This window comes from Balaenoptera borealis, assembly GCF_965194805.1.
Source record: "Balaenoptera borealis genome assembly, chromosome: 12".
Lineage (NCBI taxonomy): Eukaryota > Metazoa > Chordata > Mammalia > Artiodactyla > Balaenopteridae > Balaenoptera > Balaenoptera borealis.
Window position 1 is genome coordinate 105164133 of NC_138869.1, and position 18078 is coordinate 105182210.

The window sequence follows — 18078 nt, forward strand, 5'->3', positions numbered from 1 at the left end:
AAGAAATGTGCCCTAGGTAGCACCAAGAGTTAATTGCAGAGTCAGAATCTCATCACAATTCTCACCAACGCCAAAGCATTGTCTGCACGTACAACTGCCGTAGAGCTTAGAAGTTAAACTCCCAGGCTCTTAAGCCAGACTGACTGGTTCAAATCTCAACCCACTGGTTACTAGTTGTATCACCCTGGACAAATTGCTTAATGATCTCGTGTCTTAGTTTCCTGATTTGTCAAATTAGGATGCTGATAATGATTTCCCTCTCACAGTTTGTTATAAGGGGTAAAACAATAACATGCATATCATAAATAGCACGGGCTTGGCTTTCTCCATAAACTATAAGTTCTATGAGCACAGGAGTCTGTTTTGTTTGCTGTTGTGTCTTTAACACTTAGAATAATGCCCAGCACACGGTAGGCAATATTGTTGCAGGAAGGAAAAAGTTTCAAACAAACGAGCCTTTAGATTAAGTTGTGACTGGGTTCAAAGCCAGCATGAAAAAAACATGGTTCTCCTTTTTCTTTACTTTTTTTTTTGTATAACTTGAATTTGATACCTAAAATTTAATATGAGTCTTTGAAATCATAACATGAAGTGTAATAATGGAAACTAGCAACTGTCTTGGTTATTTCGATACTCCTGACAATAGTGGATGTTGGTACAAACGTGAAGCTGAGGCTTGTAGCACATAGCTTTGGATACACTCCCCTAATTCTTTGCTATTCCTAAAGGAGCCTGCTTATGTAGTTCATTTTAAAATTCCTTTCATCCTTTTTCTTTAAATCTAATAAGTCTGTCATTATCACACAGATTTTACCTCCAAAAGTTTATTTTTACCAAACTTGTGTCGTATTTAATACTGTGGATTCCAAATCCAAGTCAGTATTTAGTGGCAACAGCTGCCAGGAGTCACTGTAATAAATGAATTATGGTCCCCTTTCGCTGGCAAGATTGCTTTTGAGGTCTACACTTCAGCACTGATGCAGCCTCCAGAGAGCAGCAATGCCTCCAGAGAAAAGGGTAAACTCATCCCCCAGCTTGAACGTGTACAAAGAGGAGCGTATACAGGAAGTATGGGGATGGCGGTGCCTTTGGAACAAACAGCTCTTGTAGGTGGATTTATGTCCAGCCTTCCGGGAAGCTGAGCCCCATGTATTCCCAAGAACACCACCTAGACACACTGTCATACCTTGGCAGAAAAACATTTTCAAGGCTTTATTGGATTTATGATCATATTCATTCTGAGTGTTGAGAAACTGACACCCCTAACAATAGCAAAGCACTGGGGTTCTAATCTTTCTCCCTGGCTTGCGCTGTATACATTTATTTTCATTAAGATTAAGTATCTCACAGAATTCCACAGTGGCAGCTTATGTAACTACCTCCTTAGAATGCTCTATCTTCAACAATATGCCTACCAAAGAATCCTTTAAAGACCTCAGTAGCTGGAGAGGCCAAAAAGAATCATTGTTTTTATTTGTTTTAATGTAGAATCCTCTACATGGTTTATGTTAAACAATTGAAGTGAATAAGTTTTAAAGTTTCTTCTGCTTACAATCAAAATAATTTAGATGTATTAGTCTGATTTGTAATTTTCTTCAAGTTAAGAAGAACTGAGTGTCTAATACATTTGGGAAACGTTCATAAATGAAAGGTTTGCTCCAGTTTACAATATCTCTCTATTTGACTATTCTGTAAACCAAACTATAAATTGAGCCGTAAGCCAAAGAGTTAAAGAATGCTGTGAGGTTTGACTTTCTCAGTGAAGACTTTGATTTTCCAGGAACCCAGAAGTAAAATTTAGTTTTGAGGTCAACATCATGAAATAAGAATTCGGCCCAAAATGACAGCAATAAAGAGAAATAAGATTTACCCTGAGATAGCTTATACATAAAGTACGATGAGCCTGGACATATGGTAAAATACCCTGCTGTTTAATTTCCTGTTGAAATAATAGCTAAAAATTTGTTATGCATGAGAAATTATGTGCAAAGCATCTTATGTGTATTATTTTATTTCATCACTGTGTAGTATTTTTTTTTTTAACATCTTTACTGGAGTATAATTGCGTTACAATGGTGTGTTAGTTTCTGCTTTATAACAACTGTGTAGTATTATTATTCTCATTTACTGATAGAGAAAAAGAGAGGAAAATAGAGATCTGTAAAGGTCAAGTAATTTGCCAGAGGTTACAAAGGTAAGGAAGTAGCATAGCCAAGATTCAAACCTAGATAATTTGCCTCTGGAGCCTGAATTCTTGCCCATGACATAAGCCTAAATTACTGATGACGTTGGCAATAAATACGTTTCAGTTAAATATGAAAATAATGACATATGGACAACTTATAAATGTAGCTCTATTATAGGTAGTATAACAAATAATAAAATTGTAGTCAGAATAAACAAAAACATTTGTCTTACACCCCTAAAAAAGCAATTCTACGTTTTTAGAGGGCAGAATTTCAGGTACTGATGACTTCACATTACCCTATAAGCTCTGTTTTTGTTTCTGCATCCAAGGTTAGTATTTCCGCATCTTATTTGAATTCATTGATCAACCAACAAAAACCTCTGTAAGCACTGTTATTCTTTTTTAAAAATCTAGACAGGACAAATCTGACCTTCAAAGAAGTTACGAAAATTGACCACCATCAGGCAGCAAGTTGGTAGCAAAAGTGAAATTCCAACCCAAGTTTTAGGATTTCAAGTCTAATGAATTATTTCCCACCTTTAGCTATAAATGTGACAGAGCGAGAACAAAAATGGTTTGTGAAATCTCCTTAACACTATACTTCTTCTTTCTTCTCACAGGTCGCTACCCTCAGGAGAACAAGGGAACCTACATCCCAGTCCCTGTGGTCTCCGAGCTGCAGAGTGGCAAGTGGGGAGCCAAAGTTATCATGAGAGAGGACAGGTCTGTCCGTCTGTCCGTCCAGTCTTCTTCAGACTGCATTGTGGGGAAGTTCCGCATGTATGTTGCTGTCTGGACCCCCTATGGTGTAATCCGCACCAGCCGAAACCCAGAAACAGACACGTACATTCTCTTCAATCCTTGGTGTGAAGGTAAGGGCCAGGGATTTATTTTCTCATTACAAAAATAGTTCCTATATTTCTAATGCGTCTCTTTTTGGATGATAGCAAAGTTATTCTAGAAGACATGTCCCTTTCCTACGTACACTTTCCACACTTTAAAGATAGAAAAAGATACAAAATTTGTCCTCATTGTATATGAGGACATAACCTGAAGTTAATGCTGCTATAGATTTATTCCAGGAAACAACTGAAGATTGCTTAAAGCTGCACTGTTAGTTAACTGTGGAGCTATATGTTCACGGTATCACCTCTGTGTATGTTATTGCTCTGTAAACAAAAAGGCTTTCTTTAACTTGACTTTCAAAACTATTAGGATCCAGAAGATGTGGTGTATATATGTATATATATATCTATATATATAGTCTCAGCCATAACAAAGAACAAAATTTTGCCACTTGCAGCAACGTGGATGGACTTGGAAGGCGTTATGCTAAGCGAAATCAGACAGAGAAAGACAAACACCGTATGATACCACTTATATGTGGAATCTAAAAAATGCAAACTAGTGAATATAACAAAAAGAAGCAGACTCCCAGAGAACAAACTAATGGTTACCGGTGGGGAGAAGGAAAAGGGAGGGGTAATATAGCAGTAGGGAATTAAGAGGTACAAACAATTAGGTATAAAATAAGCTGCAAGGATATATTGTACAACGTGAGGAACATAGCCAATATTTTATAATAACTATAAATGGAGTATAACCTTTAAAAATTGTGAATCACTGTATTATATATGTACAGCTGTAACTTATATTGTACAGCAACTATACTTCAATTTTTTTAAAAAACTATTAGGATCCATAATCTGGCTTCAGAAAAATAGAGTAAAGTTGACCCTGTCTATAGTGGAACTAATTTCTCTGTCTCCTTAATTCAAGAAGAGAAAGCCTGAATGTCTAACGGATTCCCCAAATTTGTTTATATGCATAGTGTGTGCAAACTTCATAAACCGTAACTCTGGATATGCAAACATGTAACTTGATTTTAATATAATACAACTTAATCTCTACTGCTATTTTGAGCCTTCCCTTCTGGCTGCTGCAGAAGCTTAATCTAGTTATATTCAAATAAACTCAGTCAAGTCCAAGGATTTCTCTACCAATCCAATTTAAAAACTCAGTCACACACAGTGTTTTTCCCTATCCCCATCTCTGCTCTTCCTTATCTGCCCCCTGCTTCCATACTTGGCATGAGGCTGATTTTAAGTTCCAGAGGCAGATGCAAATGTTGTAGCAAAATTGAGGGAAGAGAGTCCACTTTTAGATCTTAAGAAATAAGGTAATGAAACATATAAAAGCTGATGGGACCAAAGACTTCTCACATCATCTTATTCCATATGCATTGCTCTCCAATATCTTCCAAAATGGGTCTGTATTAGTGCTGATTTTGAACGTGAGAGTTGCACTTGAATCAGGCTTGATCCAAACTTACATATAGATAATAAGTGAACAACAATGTTTTCTATTCCTGTATAACATAAACCTGGATCCTACTGACCTTTTCTTTGAACTGTCTATTCCAATAGATGGCACTGAGCTAATCCTATACTCCCCACTCACCACCTCCATCATCCTATACCCAATAATCCTTATCTATGAGACAAACGTTCAAGATTGATGGTGACAGGAGATGCTACCTGGGCCACGTGCAGTTCAAAGGTACAGGGATCTGTTTATAGTAACCTTGCCAACCAGATACAACTGCAAATGAGTGGATGATGGAGAAGACTGAGGGGAGTGAGGGGGTAGAGGCAAACTAAGATTTTGAAAATGTTTACTTGGAGGTAACTGTAGATACGCAACCAGAAATGACCGGAGATATCCTGATAGGTAAGATGAGAATCAGAGATGTGAATTTGGGACTTATCTGCACCTTTGGAGAAAATATAGATAAAGAAGGAAAGAAGTTGTCCTATCAAGCCCTAAAGAACCCCAGCATTTAGGGGTCTAACAGAGTAGAAATCAGCAAAGGAGGCTGAGATGGTGGAATACATAGGTGGTGGTCTAATGTAAGAAAATTGTTTTTTTTTTTTAACATCTTTATTGGAGTATAATTGCTTCACAATGGTGTGTTAGTTTCTGCTTTATAACAAAGTGAATCAGTTATACATATACATATGTTCCCATATCTCTTCCCTCTTGCGTCTCCCTCCCTCCCACCCTCCCTATCCCACCTCTCTAGGTGGTCACAAAGCACAGAGCTGATCTCCCTGTGCTATGCGGCTGCTTCCCATTAGCTATCTATTTTACGTTTGGTAGTGTATATATGCCCATGCCACTCTCTCACTTTGTCACATCTTATCCTTCCCCCTCCCCATATCCTCAAGTCCATTCTCTAATAGGCCTGTGTCTTTATTCCCGTCTTGCCACTAGGTTCTTCATGACCTTTTTTTTTTTTTTTCCCTTAGATTCCATATATATGTGTTAGCATACTGTATTTGTTTTTCTCTTTCTGACTTACTTCACTCTGTATGACAGACTCTAACTCCATCCAAGAAAATTGTATTTTAAAAAGACATACTTACAAAATAGGTAAACCAAGAATTTGTTATTGATTTTATTTGCATTACAAAAAGAAAATCATACAACTTCATGTAACTATCCAACACCCTAAGGTATTTAAAGAATGATATGATCTGCCCAAACTTTGGTTTATTAACAGCTTTTCTGGATTACATCATCTGTGTACGATGGGACACATGTCTACATGCATTTGCACTTATGTGGCCTCTCTTCTAGAGGTGAAAAGGGTTAGTCATGTTGCCTGACATATTGACTTTACAGGAGGACCATTCAGGAGGTGGATGGTCTAATAACCTTCAACTACCTGCTCGTTGCCTTGGTCTTCCATTGTAGCCATGGCGAGCAGCTTCCAGATGCCTCTGCTCCGAAAGAGTGACATAGATCTAGAGATAACATGGTGCTGGCACTAGACGCTGCATTACAGAAAAGGAGCAGAGGGGCATTGCTCCTAGGCATTGCTGACCAGCGGAAGGTGGGAATAAAACCAGAGTTCTAGTAGGCACTTGAATAGGTGAGTCTAGAGCTCAAAGGAGATGGCTGAGCTAGAGATATAAATATGATCGCCAGCAGGTGCGAGCGGCAAGTTTAAAGGAAGAACAAGGATGGATTTAGTATAACCAACAATTAGAGTCTAAACAAAGGACAGGGAGATTGACAAAGAGTAGCCAGTGGGGTAAAAGGGAATCAGAAGAACATGGTGTCACAGAGTCAGATAATCAATTGATTCATGGAGACAGGCTTTAGCTCTTTGGAATGCTGCTTATTAGTTGAGTAGGATAAGAAAAGAAAGTGGCCATACACTGTGAAAATACAGAAGTCACTGGGAAAATTAGAAAGATTGTTTTACTAGTGTGATGGGGACAGAAAGCAGAGAGATGGGCACGGGCTACAATGTAATGGGAGGTGAGAAAGTGGAGGCACAGGTATTACCATCTCCTTCAAGAAGACTTTCTGTGAAATAGAGATGGTGATACGAAGGTCGAAGGAGAATTTTTAAAGACAGGACAGAGTGGACATAATTTTCTGGTGATGGAGACCAACCAGGAGAAAGAGGTTACAGCTCAGAGGGAGGGTGGTGGTTCACAGCCTTGGCTGCACCCTGGAATCACCTGGGGGCTTGGCCACTGATGCCGCAGTCTCCCCACCCAAGCATTCTGATTGGTCTGGACTGCAGCTTGCGATTCAGGGCTTAGAAAAAGCTCTGTAGATGATTCTTGAAGACACGGTTGAGAGTCACCGACTTAGAGAAATCCTTGAGTGGGTGGGATCTAGGGAACAGGTGAAGAGCCCTTGATAGGTGGGACTATCCATCCCCCACTGTGACAGGAGCAAAGTAGGATACGGGTGAAGGTGCAGGTTTTCTAGACTCAGTGGAAGGAGGGTGAGGTTGATCCCTCCTGTGATTCTGTTTTTCTCAGTAAAGTGCAAAGCAAAATCATCTGTTGAGAACAAGAAGCAAGGAGGGAGTATTGGAGTCTTGTTGGAAGAGACATGAGAGTTGGGAGGTGGGAAGCACGCTTACTACACGAACATGGCAGATGGGTCTGCCCTGGTCCCCAGAACCCAGGGAAAACTGCCACAACCCCTTAATTCTTTGGCCTGTGAAAGTCCAAACATTTCTGCAACTTTCTTGGGGAGATTGTCGTGGTCATCTCTATGTGTAGGAATCCTATATCTCCCAGTGCTGACACCTGTGCTGCCTCAGAAACATCATAAACAGTTACACAAAACATTGATGAATGTCTAGACATTAATTGCTACTTGGTGTGGGGCGGTGAGAGGAGGAAAGATTTACAGTCGTCTCTCGGAATCCCTGGGGATTGGTTCCAGGACAGCCACAGATACCCAAAATCCACGGATGCTCAAGTCCTGTACTTGCCCTTCATATTCCTTGTGTGCCGCAGATTCAACCAACAGCGATGGTAAACATAGTACACAATCTGCAGTTGGTTGAATCTGCAGATGAGGAACTCGCGGGTACACAGACCCCAACCGTGCTGTGGTTCTCCAACTCAGACCACATCAGAATCACCTGGAGGGCTCGTTAAAACACAGGTTTCTGTGCAACATTCTCATATTGATGAGGTCTGGGTGGGGCCTGAGAACTTGTATTTCTAACCAGTTTCCAGGGGATGGTCATGCTGCTGGTCAGGGACCACACTCACAGGACCCCTGGTTTACATAATAATCACAAGGTAATAATTACAAAACACAGGAGACTGTGTTCACTCATCTTAAAATTCCACTGGCTCCTCCCTAACCCTCATCCCAGTCTCTCTCCAGCTTTTACTGCCTCTTCTCTCTCCCCTTGTGTTTTTCCTTGTCCTCCAAACTCCGCTCTCTCATCCTCTCTCAGGAGCAAATTCTCTTATTCCCTCATGCAGAACACTTCAGCAAGCCTTTTTATTCTTTGGGCTTCTCCAATAGTCAGACCACACATTTGTGCTTCTACACACTTTTCCAAAGCTATTCCCTCCAGAAAAATTCTGGCACCAGCTTTTAAGTTAATACCTTTTTACATTTTTATGTTAACGCTCACTGAGATCTCCCAGGGGATGTGAATGGAATGGGAGAAAGAGGTCATCTCTTCATTTCTCTCATGCTGTGGTTTTCCCGGCCTAGAAACCAAAGCATAATCCAACCAGGGGATCTGTATGATGAACCCCACACACAACCAAATACACTGTAGCCTGACAATCACCCAGTTTCGTGCTTGCACGTGTGAATTCATAACAATAGACTCATAAAGATATGATCTGGCAATTAGAAAGTAGATAAAAAGAGAGGCCATTGTCCAAGGAGAAAAGATAACAAAAGAGGAAATCAGAAGTTGTCAAAATAAAGCCAGGTGAGCAAGATGCTGAAAACACCACACTCTTGACATGGAAGTGATGTCTAAGGTGACTTAGGATACTGGGCTGAAATTACACAGGCAAGTACAGCACTGATTGATAAAGAATGATCAGCTCTGTTGCTGGGGGCCCTTCAGCTTGCTTTGCATTCATAGGCAATTTATCCTCCTTAATCACTAAATCATTTGTGGGGATCAATAGCTGTACCACGTTACTGAGGGCAGGGATGGATGTCCGGAGAATTATTGGTTAGCTTTTTAATTTAATTGTGCTAACCAGGCTTCAGATCCGTTCCAGGAAGGAGCCCTTGTCTGGGTGTTGGAGAGAAAACTGTACCCACAAAGGCAGCAAGAGTGAGCTGGGCGTTTATTGTGAAGTCATCTTATTTTTCTGACCACTTGGGAACTCTGAATGGTCGAATGTATTTCCCTATTTAAGTTCAAACTGTTCCAGATTGGTAGTCTAGCATTAGTGCCAGAGAGTGTGTTCTGAAAGATTTCAGTGTCCCGTCCTGTGCTCAGTACTCAGGTCAGTATTTGATTGTTCTGTTTGGTAGGGTACCAGTCATTTTCAAGGGGTTCGGCTTTTCTTAATCACTTGTTTCCCACCTCATTCTCCATCAATGATTTTCCCTTAAATCCAGCCTTCATCCCAGCACCTAGCACAGTGCCTGGTACATACTTCATGTTTAATAAATGTTTGCTGCATTGATATAATAATTCCAAGTAAATGCTTTTTAGGTTCACTGCACTTATCATCACAGATAAGTTGTGAATGTAATCTCACAACTTACCGTCTTGGAAAAAGTCAAAGTCATATATGATGCATGGGGGACATGTGTTATGGGTACATTTGTGTAGATTTCTCTCTCTTTTAGCACCTGACACTAAATTCGCATCTGGTATTTCTAACTTTTCATTCAATGTGATTTTTGCATTTTCCTTTAAACAAAGAAATCTATTAAATTTAGTGTAAAGAAATCAATAAATTTCCAATATCTGGATGCTTTTAATAGTAAAAACATATGACCAACTTGTATTTTATTATAACATTTGTCCTTATACTATTTGCTTTGTAATTATACATGGTCTTTTAGACCCTTCAGTACAGAATGGAGTAATGCACCAGGCCTGGTATTCCTGGGGTAACAATGACCAACACCCCTTTCTCTTGGAGACCCTTGAGCCCAGACCAGAATTTACACCCTCAGGCTAGAGCTATTCATCCATCAATCCACAAATATTAATAGTATATCTCCCCCAACGCTCATGACAACATAATTACCCATGGGTAGTACAGCGATGTTATTTATTCATTCACACATATTAAGGATCAATGCTGAAGTAGGCACTCGAATATGGTACTGAAAAAGACAATCTTTGTTCTCAAAGAGCATCTGGCAAAGGTTTCACAAATGATCTACTAATAAACATGAATTACAACAGTTGCAAAAGAATTGCAAAAGAAGTCATGACACAACAAGAACATGTAATAGGAGCAGAGCAGTGGCCTCGTTGGGGAGTAGGGAGAGACGGGTCAGCGGATTATCTTTGTACCCTCTCCAGCCCCTAGAATAGTGCTTGCATACAACAGCAGTCAGATAGTTGGTTAACTGAATCTTTAAGAAGTTTTAATAAAGCTTATGTGAAATTTTTAAGCCCTTATTTATTCTAACCTTCTATTTAATGAAATAGCATATATCCTTCTTGCAAGTGTCTAAATCATTAGAGTCTCATTCATCCTTCCTGTACCAAGTGAACATTATTCAGTGTGACATTGCAATCAGAAGGAAGCCCAGAGAGCTCACAGTGAACGTTATTTTCAGTGGCATATAGATGACCCCAGATTCAAGGTCCAAAGCTCTTTCTGGAAGGAGCAGGGTTGGAAGGTCTTTTCCAGAATTCATCTGCCGATTCATGTCTTTTATAATTCCTTAGGTGGGCAGGTTTTTTTTATATCTTCAAATGATGCTCGAAGCAGATATCTTCCTGCATTCTGTGTTTCAGAAAGCAGGATCCTTTTCTCATTCAGCCTAACACGGTGCCAGGCCCAGAGTTAACACTCATGAATGTTTGCTGGATTGAATTGATACCCACCACTCCAAGAGGCACGGAGAGGATTATTAGCCTCATATTTCAAGAGTAAAAAACAGACCCTGTGGTATTACATAAAATTTTCAAGGTCACACAGAAAAATCAGGAAACAAGCTGGGGCTAAAACCTGGTTACCCTGATTTGGTCAGGGTAAGCTCTTTTATTTTCAGAACCAGAACCATGGGTATCCTGTATTGTGTAATGAGAGAAACAAGGGGTAGATGCTTCTATGATGTTCTAATCAACACTGGGAAAGCCTGCCGTTAAAAATAAATAAATAAAAAAAAATAAAACCAGGTTGATAGCTAAAAGATCAAACAAGTTTCCTTTGCAAAAAAAAAAAAAAAAAGAGAGAGAGAGAGAGAGAGAGAAATTAAGCATCCCAGCAAGGGCACAGGCTCCCTTTGAGGAAATGTGCTAAGTAAAGAATATCAGATACTTTTCTTTGTAGAATTGCTTCATAAATAATAGTCTGTCTTCTGAAGATATTCAAGTACACTAAAAATTCCTTAACCAGCAAAACTGGAAAAATAGCACAGATCAAATAAACTTCCCAAGCTGGCCTGAGCTGTAATGTAATGCAGCGTGTTTGCAGGGAACATACATAGACACAACTGTTGAGGAATCACTTGCCTGGGTTTCATGGGCTCGTTCCATTCCAGAGTTCACAGGTACAAAGGCAGGCCTCTAGAGAGGCTGAATTAAACCATTTTAGGAAGACAGTGGCTCTGGACCCTTCCAGGAAAAAAAGCACAGACTCTGGAAATGCCATTCCCTAATATACTCCAGTGTTTCCCAGTTCCCACGGGTGGGAATCATATGCCTATAGCTCACACAGCCTGCTGGGGTCGCCACCCCTTCTGAGTTACTTTGAGATGAAAAATCATATCACGATGACACTGATCTGGAGTCACACTTGCTCCACAGATGAAGGCACCCCCTCGAAGACTGATTACACTCACCCAGCACGTCTTGCCTCTTTCTTTAGTGACGCTCAGCTTTTACATAAAGGGGAGGCAAGTAAAAGTTATTTCTAATTCCTCATTCAAAATTTCTCCCTTCACTAGAAAGGTGAGACATTTTGCCTTCTTGAAGAGGTCAAGCCATTATTTCTTCCAAAGGATCCGAAACAGAACCAAACTCTGATTTAAGCTGTTCGGCAGTCTCTTCAGAGATCGAATATATGATAGCATTCCTAGCTCTACAATTGTCTTTGATCCTTTTGCAGGGCTTGAATTTGATGACCTTAGAAATGGGACTTGCTTTAACTTTAAAATAGCATGTAAATAAGCAAAAGGAAATTTTCTACCCACGTGGTGATGAATAGCCCTCCTTCTCCCTAAGAGGTTATACAGATACTAAAATCAATACGCTCAGCATTCATTTTTACAGGTTTGTTATAAATTCTTACTTTCTCTGAGGGGGGAGGCAAATTGTAATTTCCAAGGGTGCCAGAAATCAGCCGTATAAGTGAGTCCCAGCATTTCTCAGCCCACAATTTTCTTTTTTGAACTGCCCCACTCCCCCCACCAGAGGAATCGTAAAATAAATGAGGCCGTTCTTCTTTCCTACTTGCCTCCTGTAAGTCACCGGGAAAGAGTGGTTATTTACAAGGCACGCTGAAGGTCTGTTCTGGTGGCAGAGGTGCTGGGTAAAGCAGATGGAGGTATTATTCCATAATCACCAATGGTGCCATGTTTCCTTGTGAGTTTTATTGTGGTGATGGTTGTTTGCCAGAGGTCTCCTAGGATCAAGAGGCTGTCAACAGGCCCATGGTGTTGCCATTCCAACTCTATGAGCTCTCTAGACCTAGTTTCTCCTATCAGCTCTCACGCAATTGAGAAGTGTAGTCCTCACCCTTACATACGAGCACACACACACACACACACACACACACCTCTGCTTTCTATCAATAACAGTTCAGATTGTTGGGCCACTAGAACAGTGACTTGTTTGTCAGCTCGTTTTTCCTTTTCATAGTATAATAGTACCCTCCGTGTCCCGCCAGATCTAGAAAAACCTCACCACACCTCTCAAACTAGCAAAAGAATTTTAAAAACAAACAGAAACAACACCAAAAAAAACCAACAACAAAAATCTCAAGAGGCAAATGATTAAGTTTTCCTGTTTTTGTCAGCCTATCAAACAAAGAGAGTTTTTTGGAGTTTCCATGGGGATGTAATTTTTTTTTTTTTTTACCCTAGCTTTGGACAACTATATTTTAAAGTGACAGATCTGAATAAAAACAGAGGAAAGAAAGCTCTTCTTTCCACCTTCAATCTTCTTTTAAAATCATAAATAAATTTAAAATAAAATCAAGCCTCCCCATTTGATTTCCTTACCCTGTTGTGGATTCATGTTTATGCCCGCCGCTTTTGAGGTAAGATTTAATTCAGCCGCTGGAAGGAAAAAGATGGTCTGGTCTCGAGCTGCAGAACTCCTTCCTATTCATGGTTTGCCACCTAAATTTATGACTTCCCATCAATAATAACCCAAAGCCCAAAAATAAATCCTTCATTTTCTTGGACTTCTCTCTCACTCTCAAAGCTCAGACATCCATCCCCATCTCTCATTCTTGCGGTTGGCGTTTACTGTGCCACGTTCCCAGGCACAATGTGCTGGGCGCTGGGGAGACAGTGCCCTGATCCCTTGGACTCAGAGTCATAGCCTACCTGGGGGACAGCTTAGTATTCAAATCCTGGCTTCACCTCTTACCTGCACTATGACCTTGGGATGGATACGTCTCTCTTCCTCAGTTTCCTCATCTCCAAAATGGGGAAAATATTATGCCTTCCTCTTAGAGATGTTATGAGTTTTAAAGAGTTTGCTTTTGTACCACACTTAGAAAGTTTCTGGCATGGAGTAAATACTAAACACATACTTGTTCAAGAAATAATTAAATCACAGAACAATTTCCATAGAGTGGAGTGAATGTCACTGCAGTACCCACAGGATACTACAAAACAAGGCTTAATCCAGCCTGTGCTGGGAAGAAGAGTACAGAGAGACTTAAAGAAGGGGGGAGTTATCACTGTATAAAGATATTTAATAAAGACATTGATAATAAAAAAAAGAGCACACCATGTTGTTCTTGAAGAAAAATTAATGCAACAAAGGTAAACTTGTTAACCTCTTCTTAAATAGGTGGTTTCATGTAAATGCAACCACACTTTAAAAAATAACTTTTTTCTCATGATGAAAGTCTTATTATAGAAATAAAAAAATAATGAAAGCATAAAAAGAACTCAGAGATCTACAAATCACAATTACCATTTTGGTGTACTTCCATTCACTTAATGTATTTTTGAATGGTTTTAATTTTTAATTGACAATTAGCTGAATACATTGCCCTTTCAAATATACACACATGTAGGTATATAAATGGTAAAGAGTGGACTTTCCCTTTCACCTACCCTCCAATCCTAGAGACTCTCCAGAGAAAACAAACTTCAACTGTGTATTTCATTCCAGATATTTTGTTATAATTTTACATATTAATGTCCATATGTACATCTATAGAGTTTGGATTTTTTTAACCACAGATGGGATTGTGTTATGCATGTTACTCTATACTTTCTTGCACAGTATACCTTGGAGAGTTTTCTATATCAGTACAGGCATATTCTTTTTAGTGACTGCTTGGTATGGTTGTACCATAATTGATTTGCTCTTTTATTTACAAATATTTAGATTTCTTCTCATTTTCACTGTAGTATACCGTGCTACATTGAATGTTTCACATACCTTCCGTACAAATGTATTTCTGTAGAATAGATACCTAGAAATATCTTTGCTTGGTCAAAGTGAATCCACATCTTAGATTTGCATAGATACTGCCAAATTTTTTTAAGGGATGCAGTAGTTTATAATACAGCCACAGCACACGAGCGTATCCATTTCTTTAAACCTTCATTGGCACTAGGTGTTACCATGTGTTTTACTATATGCCAATATGCTAGGCAAAATATGGTATTTCCAACTCAATAGCAAAAAAAAAAAAAAAAATTTTTTTTAAATGGGCAAAGAACCTGAATAGACATTGCTCCAAAGAAGATATATGAAAAGCCAACACATACATTAAAAGATGCTCAACCTCATTAGTCATTAGGGAAATGCAAATTAAAACCACAATGAGATATTACCTCACTATTGTTAGAATGGCCATCATCAAAAAGACAAGGGGGAAGGGTAAGCTGGGACAAAGTGAGAGAGAGGCATGGACTAATATATACGACCAAATGTAAGATAGCTAGTGGGAAGCAGCCGCATAGCACAGGGAGATCAGCTCGGTGCTTTGTGACCACCTAGAGGGGTGGGATAGGGAGGGTGGGAGGGAGACGCAAGAGGGAGGAGATATGGGGATATATGTATATGTATAGCTGATTCACTTTGTTATAAAGCAGAAACTAACACACTATTGTAAAGCAATTATACTCCAATAAAGATGTTTAAAAAAAAAAAAAGACAAGAGAGAACAAATGCTGGCATGGATGTAGTGTTTCTCTAACCCCTGTATTTTCTGTTAAGCGGTTAGTTCTATCTAGAGACTCAATCAGATTCATCTATAAGTGAATTATTTTCTTTTTTCTTTGGAGAGGGGCAGAGAGAGCACTTAAGAACTATATACTTCTTAAGTCATATGCTGTGTGCTTCCTGGGGCATTCATCCCATCAGGAGACTCATAATGTCTGCTTGTCCCTCTTTTTGTGATGTTCAGATTTATCAGTAGGATCAGGTTTTATCAGTCTCATCCATCCATTATGAAGTTCCCCATTAGCCTTTTAACAAATGATTTTAGCCTAGATCCATTATTTCATTAGGGACTGCAAAATGGTGATGGTCTCATCTACCATTGTTTCTGCATTTATTAGCATCTATTATTTTGGTGCCTTGAGGTAATAGTCATATAAGAAAGTCTAGATACATGGCTCTTTCCTATTTCTAAGTTTTTAAAATAATGAGTTGATTCTTAGCACCCTATAAAGGTTACCAATGAATTTTTTAAATCACTATGAAACTACAAATATTGAAATATTTCACATGTTCTAATACTTTGCAGTGACTATTATTTTTGCTATTTGAATTGTCCTATTCTTGGCCAGTGGGAGTTTCTTCAAGTTGATTTCTGATTCCTTTGTCATGAGTCCTAGAATCTTTAAAAGCCTTCTTGTTTTCTGGTGGGAAGAAGTACTTCAGGCTAGTCTTGTACATTTCCTGACCCAGATCTGCAATCATTTTTCTTAAGCAGCCCAGGTACCTTTTAATGGGGGGTGGGCAGAGAGGAATGATACTTAGAGATCATAATCTGGGCTCAAGGGTACTTGTTGTTGCTATTACACTGGTTGTTTTTTCTAGTTCTTTTCAGTGGACAGAACCAAAAAATGTGATTTTTTTTTTTTTCTACTTTTGGCTGCGTTGGGTCTTTGTTGCTGCGTGCAGGCTTTCTTTAGTTGCGGCGAGCGGGGGCTACTACTCTTCATTGCGGTGCGCGGGCTTCTCATTGTGGCGGCTTCTCTTGTTGTGGAGCACTGGCTGTAGGCGTGCGGGCTTCAGTAGTTGTGGCATGCGGGCTCAGTAGTTGTGGCTCACGGGCTCTAGAGCACAGGCTCAGTAGTTGTGGCCCACGGGCTTAGTTGCTCCGTGGCATGTGGGATCTTCCCACACCAGGGCTCGAACCCGTGTCCCCTGCACTGGCAGGTGGATTCTTAACCACTGCACCACCAGGGAAGCCCAAAAATGTGATTTCTAAAGAGAAAATGCATCATGAGTTGTTACGGATGCTTTCAACTTATTTTTTTTTCTAAAATCCTTTTATTTGATATTTTTTTATGATGGAATTAAGTTTTTGATTATTACAGTATGTTCTGACTGAAACACTTCAAAGTATTGCAAGGACTAGTGGAAATAGGAAAATCTGTTAATAATAATATTTGTTGGTGAAAAATCATAGTGAATGCAAAAATCTATTTGTCGGTCATATGAGCAAAAGCACAACTTTTGGGAAGTATATGTGGGAAGAAATAACCATCCTCTCCCTTCACATACATTCTTTCTTATTTTCTTGTTATATCTTCCCCAAACGGAGGTAGTCAACAGTAGTTAGAATGGCCATCTCCCAACACATAGAATAATCGAATTCCCCAATGGGTGAACAAAATAATGAGTAGTAACCTGGAGCTCAGCTGAGAAGGCCACTTTGGAGCCTTAAGTGGGGACGTCTTCCAATTTCAGAGTGATGTGTCCTCACCCTACATCATCGTTTTAGTGCAAAAACAGAAGTTAATTCAGGTGAAATGAGATTCACCTCCCAACAGGATTAATAGTCGCATTCACTGAAGTTCTTATTCTTCATTTGTGAACTGTGAAGAAACCAATGGTAGCTATAAGATCAATAGGATTTCTGCAGATGGAATGACAATATACCAGGACAAAATCACCTATTTTTTGACTTACAAAGTCAACGGTAGTTTTAAATTTGCAAGTTAATTACAGACCAGCTACACCACAACATTTTCAAATGGCAAAAGTACGAAAAAAGTGACATGTTACAAAAATATTTCAGAAAAAGTGTAGGCTAACAAAATAAAAGCACTAAAAAAGGTATCTTGCCCAAGGGAGGTCAGCTTGGAAAAATTATTACCAAAGCTAAACATTTTTATTTCACACAAACTATACTCAGAAATAGCTTTGAGACTGATTTCTGAGGCTGAAAGTATCAAAGGATTTATTTGTCAAGAAACAAATACTTTAACTGACAAGGATGGATAGAATGAGTTCATACTCATTAAGACTTCTGCAGTGTTAGGGTACTAACAAACATCTCTTAATGGCAGAACGTGGTAATCATGGAATTATTGCTAAAGTAGTTTTCAAATGAAAAAAGAAAAAGAAAACAAAACAAATTAAACTTGACCAAACATGTCAATTTACAGTTTCAAGGTTATTTTACAAAATACCTCCATTTACACGATAGGCTCCACACAGCATTTTAAGATGAAAGTTCTTTTAATTTATCCTGGCACACTATAAATGAATAAATTACACTGTTTAAAGAATTATTTAACATGCTTTATTTATTAAATTTATTTATTCGATAAGTTTTTCTTTCTCTTGACTCAGAAAAAGAAAAAAAGCTTACATATAATAGATTAAGAGAGGAAGTTAAGCACACTGATAACTTATAGAAACAGGTGGGAACTGGGGAGGGTCAGCAATCATGTGAATCTCACCCAATGTGATGCTCTTCAAAGATGAGTCAATCTTCTCAGAGCCATTTAATGAAGATTTTGAAGGAAAACTTCATTTTGTAGTCTAGCCCTTAAACGCTTTCATTCTTACAGTCAGTTCAGCTGTTGGTCTGTAGTAGCAGGAGTTACAATACCAAATGGAAGATAGATAGATTCATTGCTCTGGATCAAAGATCATGAATATCTTCAAGGCTAATGATACAATTGCCAAGTTGCTTTTTAAAATATTGTAGCAATTACAATCCCATCAGTAGATTGGCAATTCATCACACAGT

At 39.1% G+C, this 18078-nt stretch overlaps 1 protein-coding gene across 2 annotated transcripts in view; it reads left to right on the top strand.

Annotated features, from left to right (window-relative positions):
* F13A1 (coagulation factor XIII A chain) overlaps positions 1–18078 on the top strand; it is a 144905-nt gene that overhangs the window by 42068 nt on the left and 84759 nt on the right. For both annotated transcript variants that reach the window (XM_082344584.1, XM_082344583.1), the window contains one exon: positions 2809–3060. In XM_082344584.1, the coding sequence (XP_082200710.1) occupies positions 2809–3060 (252 nt within the window). The remainder of the gene's footprint in view (positions 1–2808; positions 3061–18078) is intronic.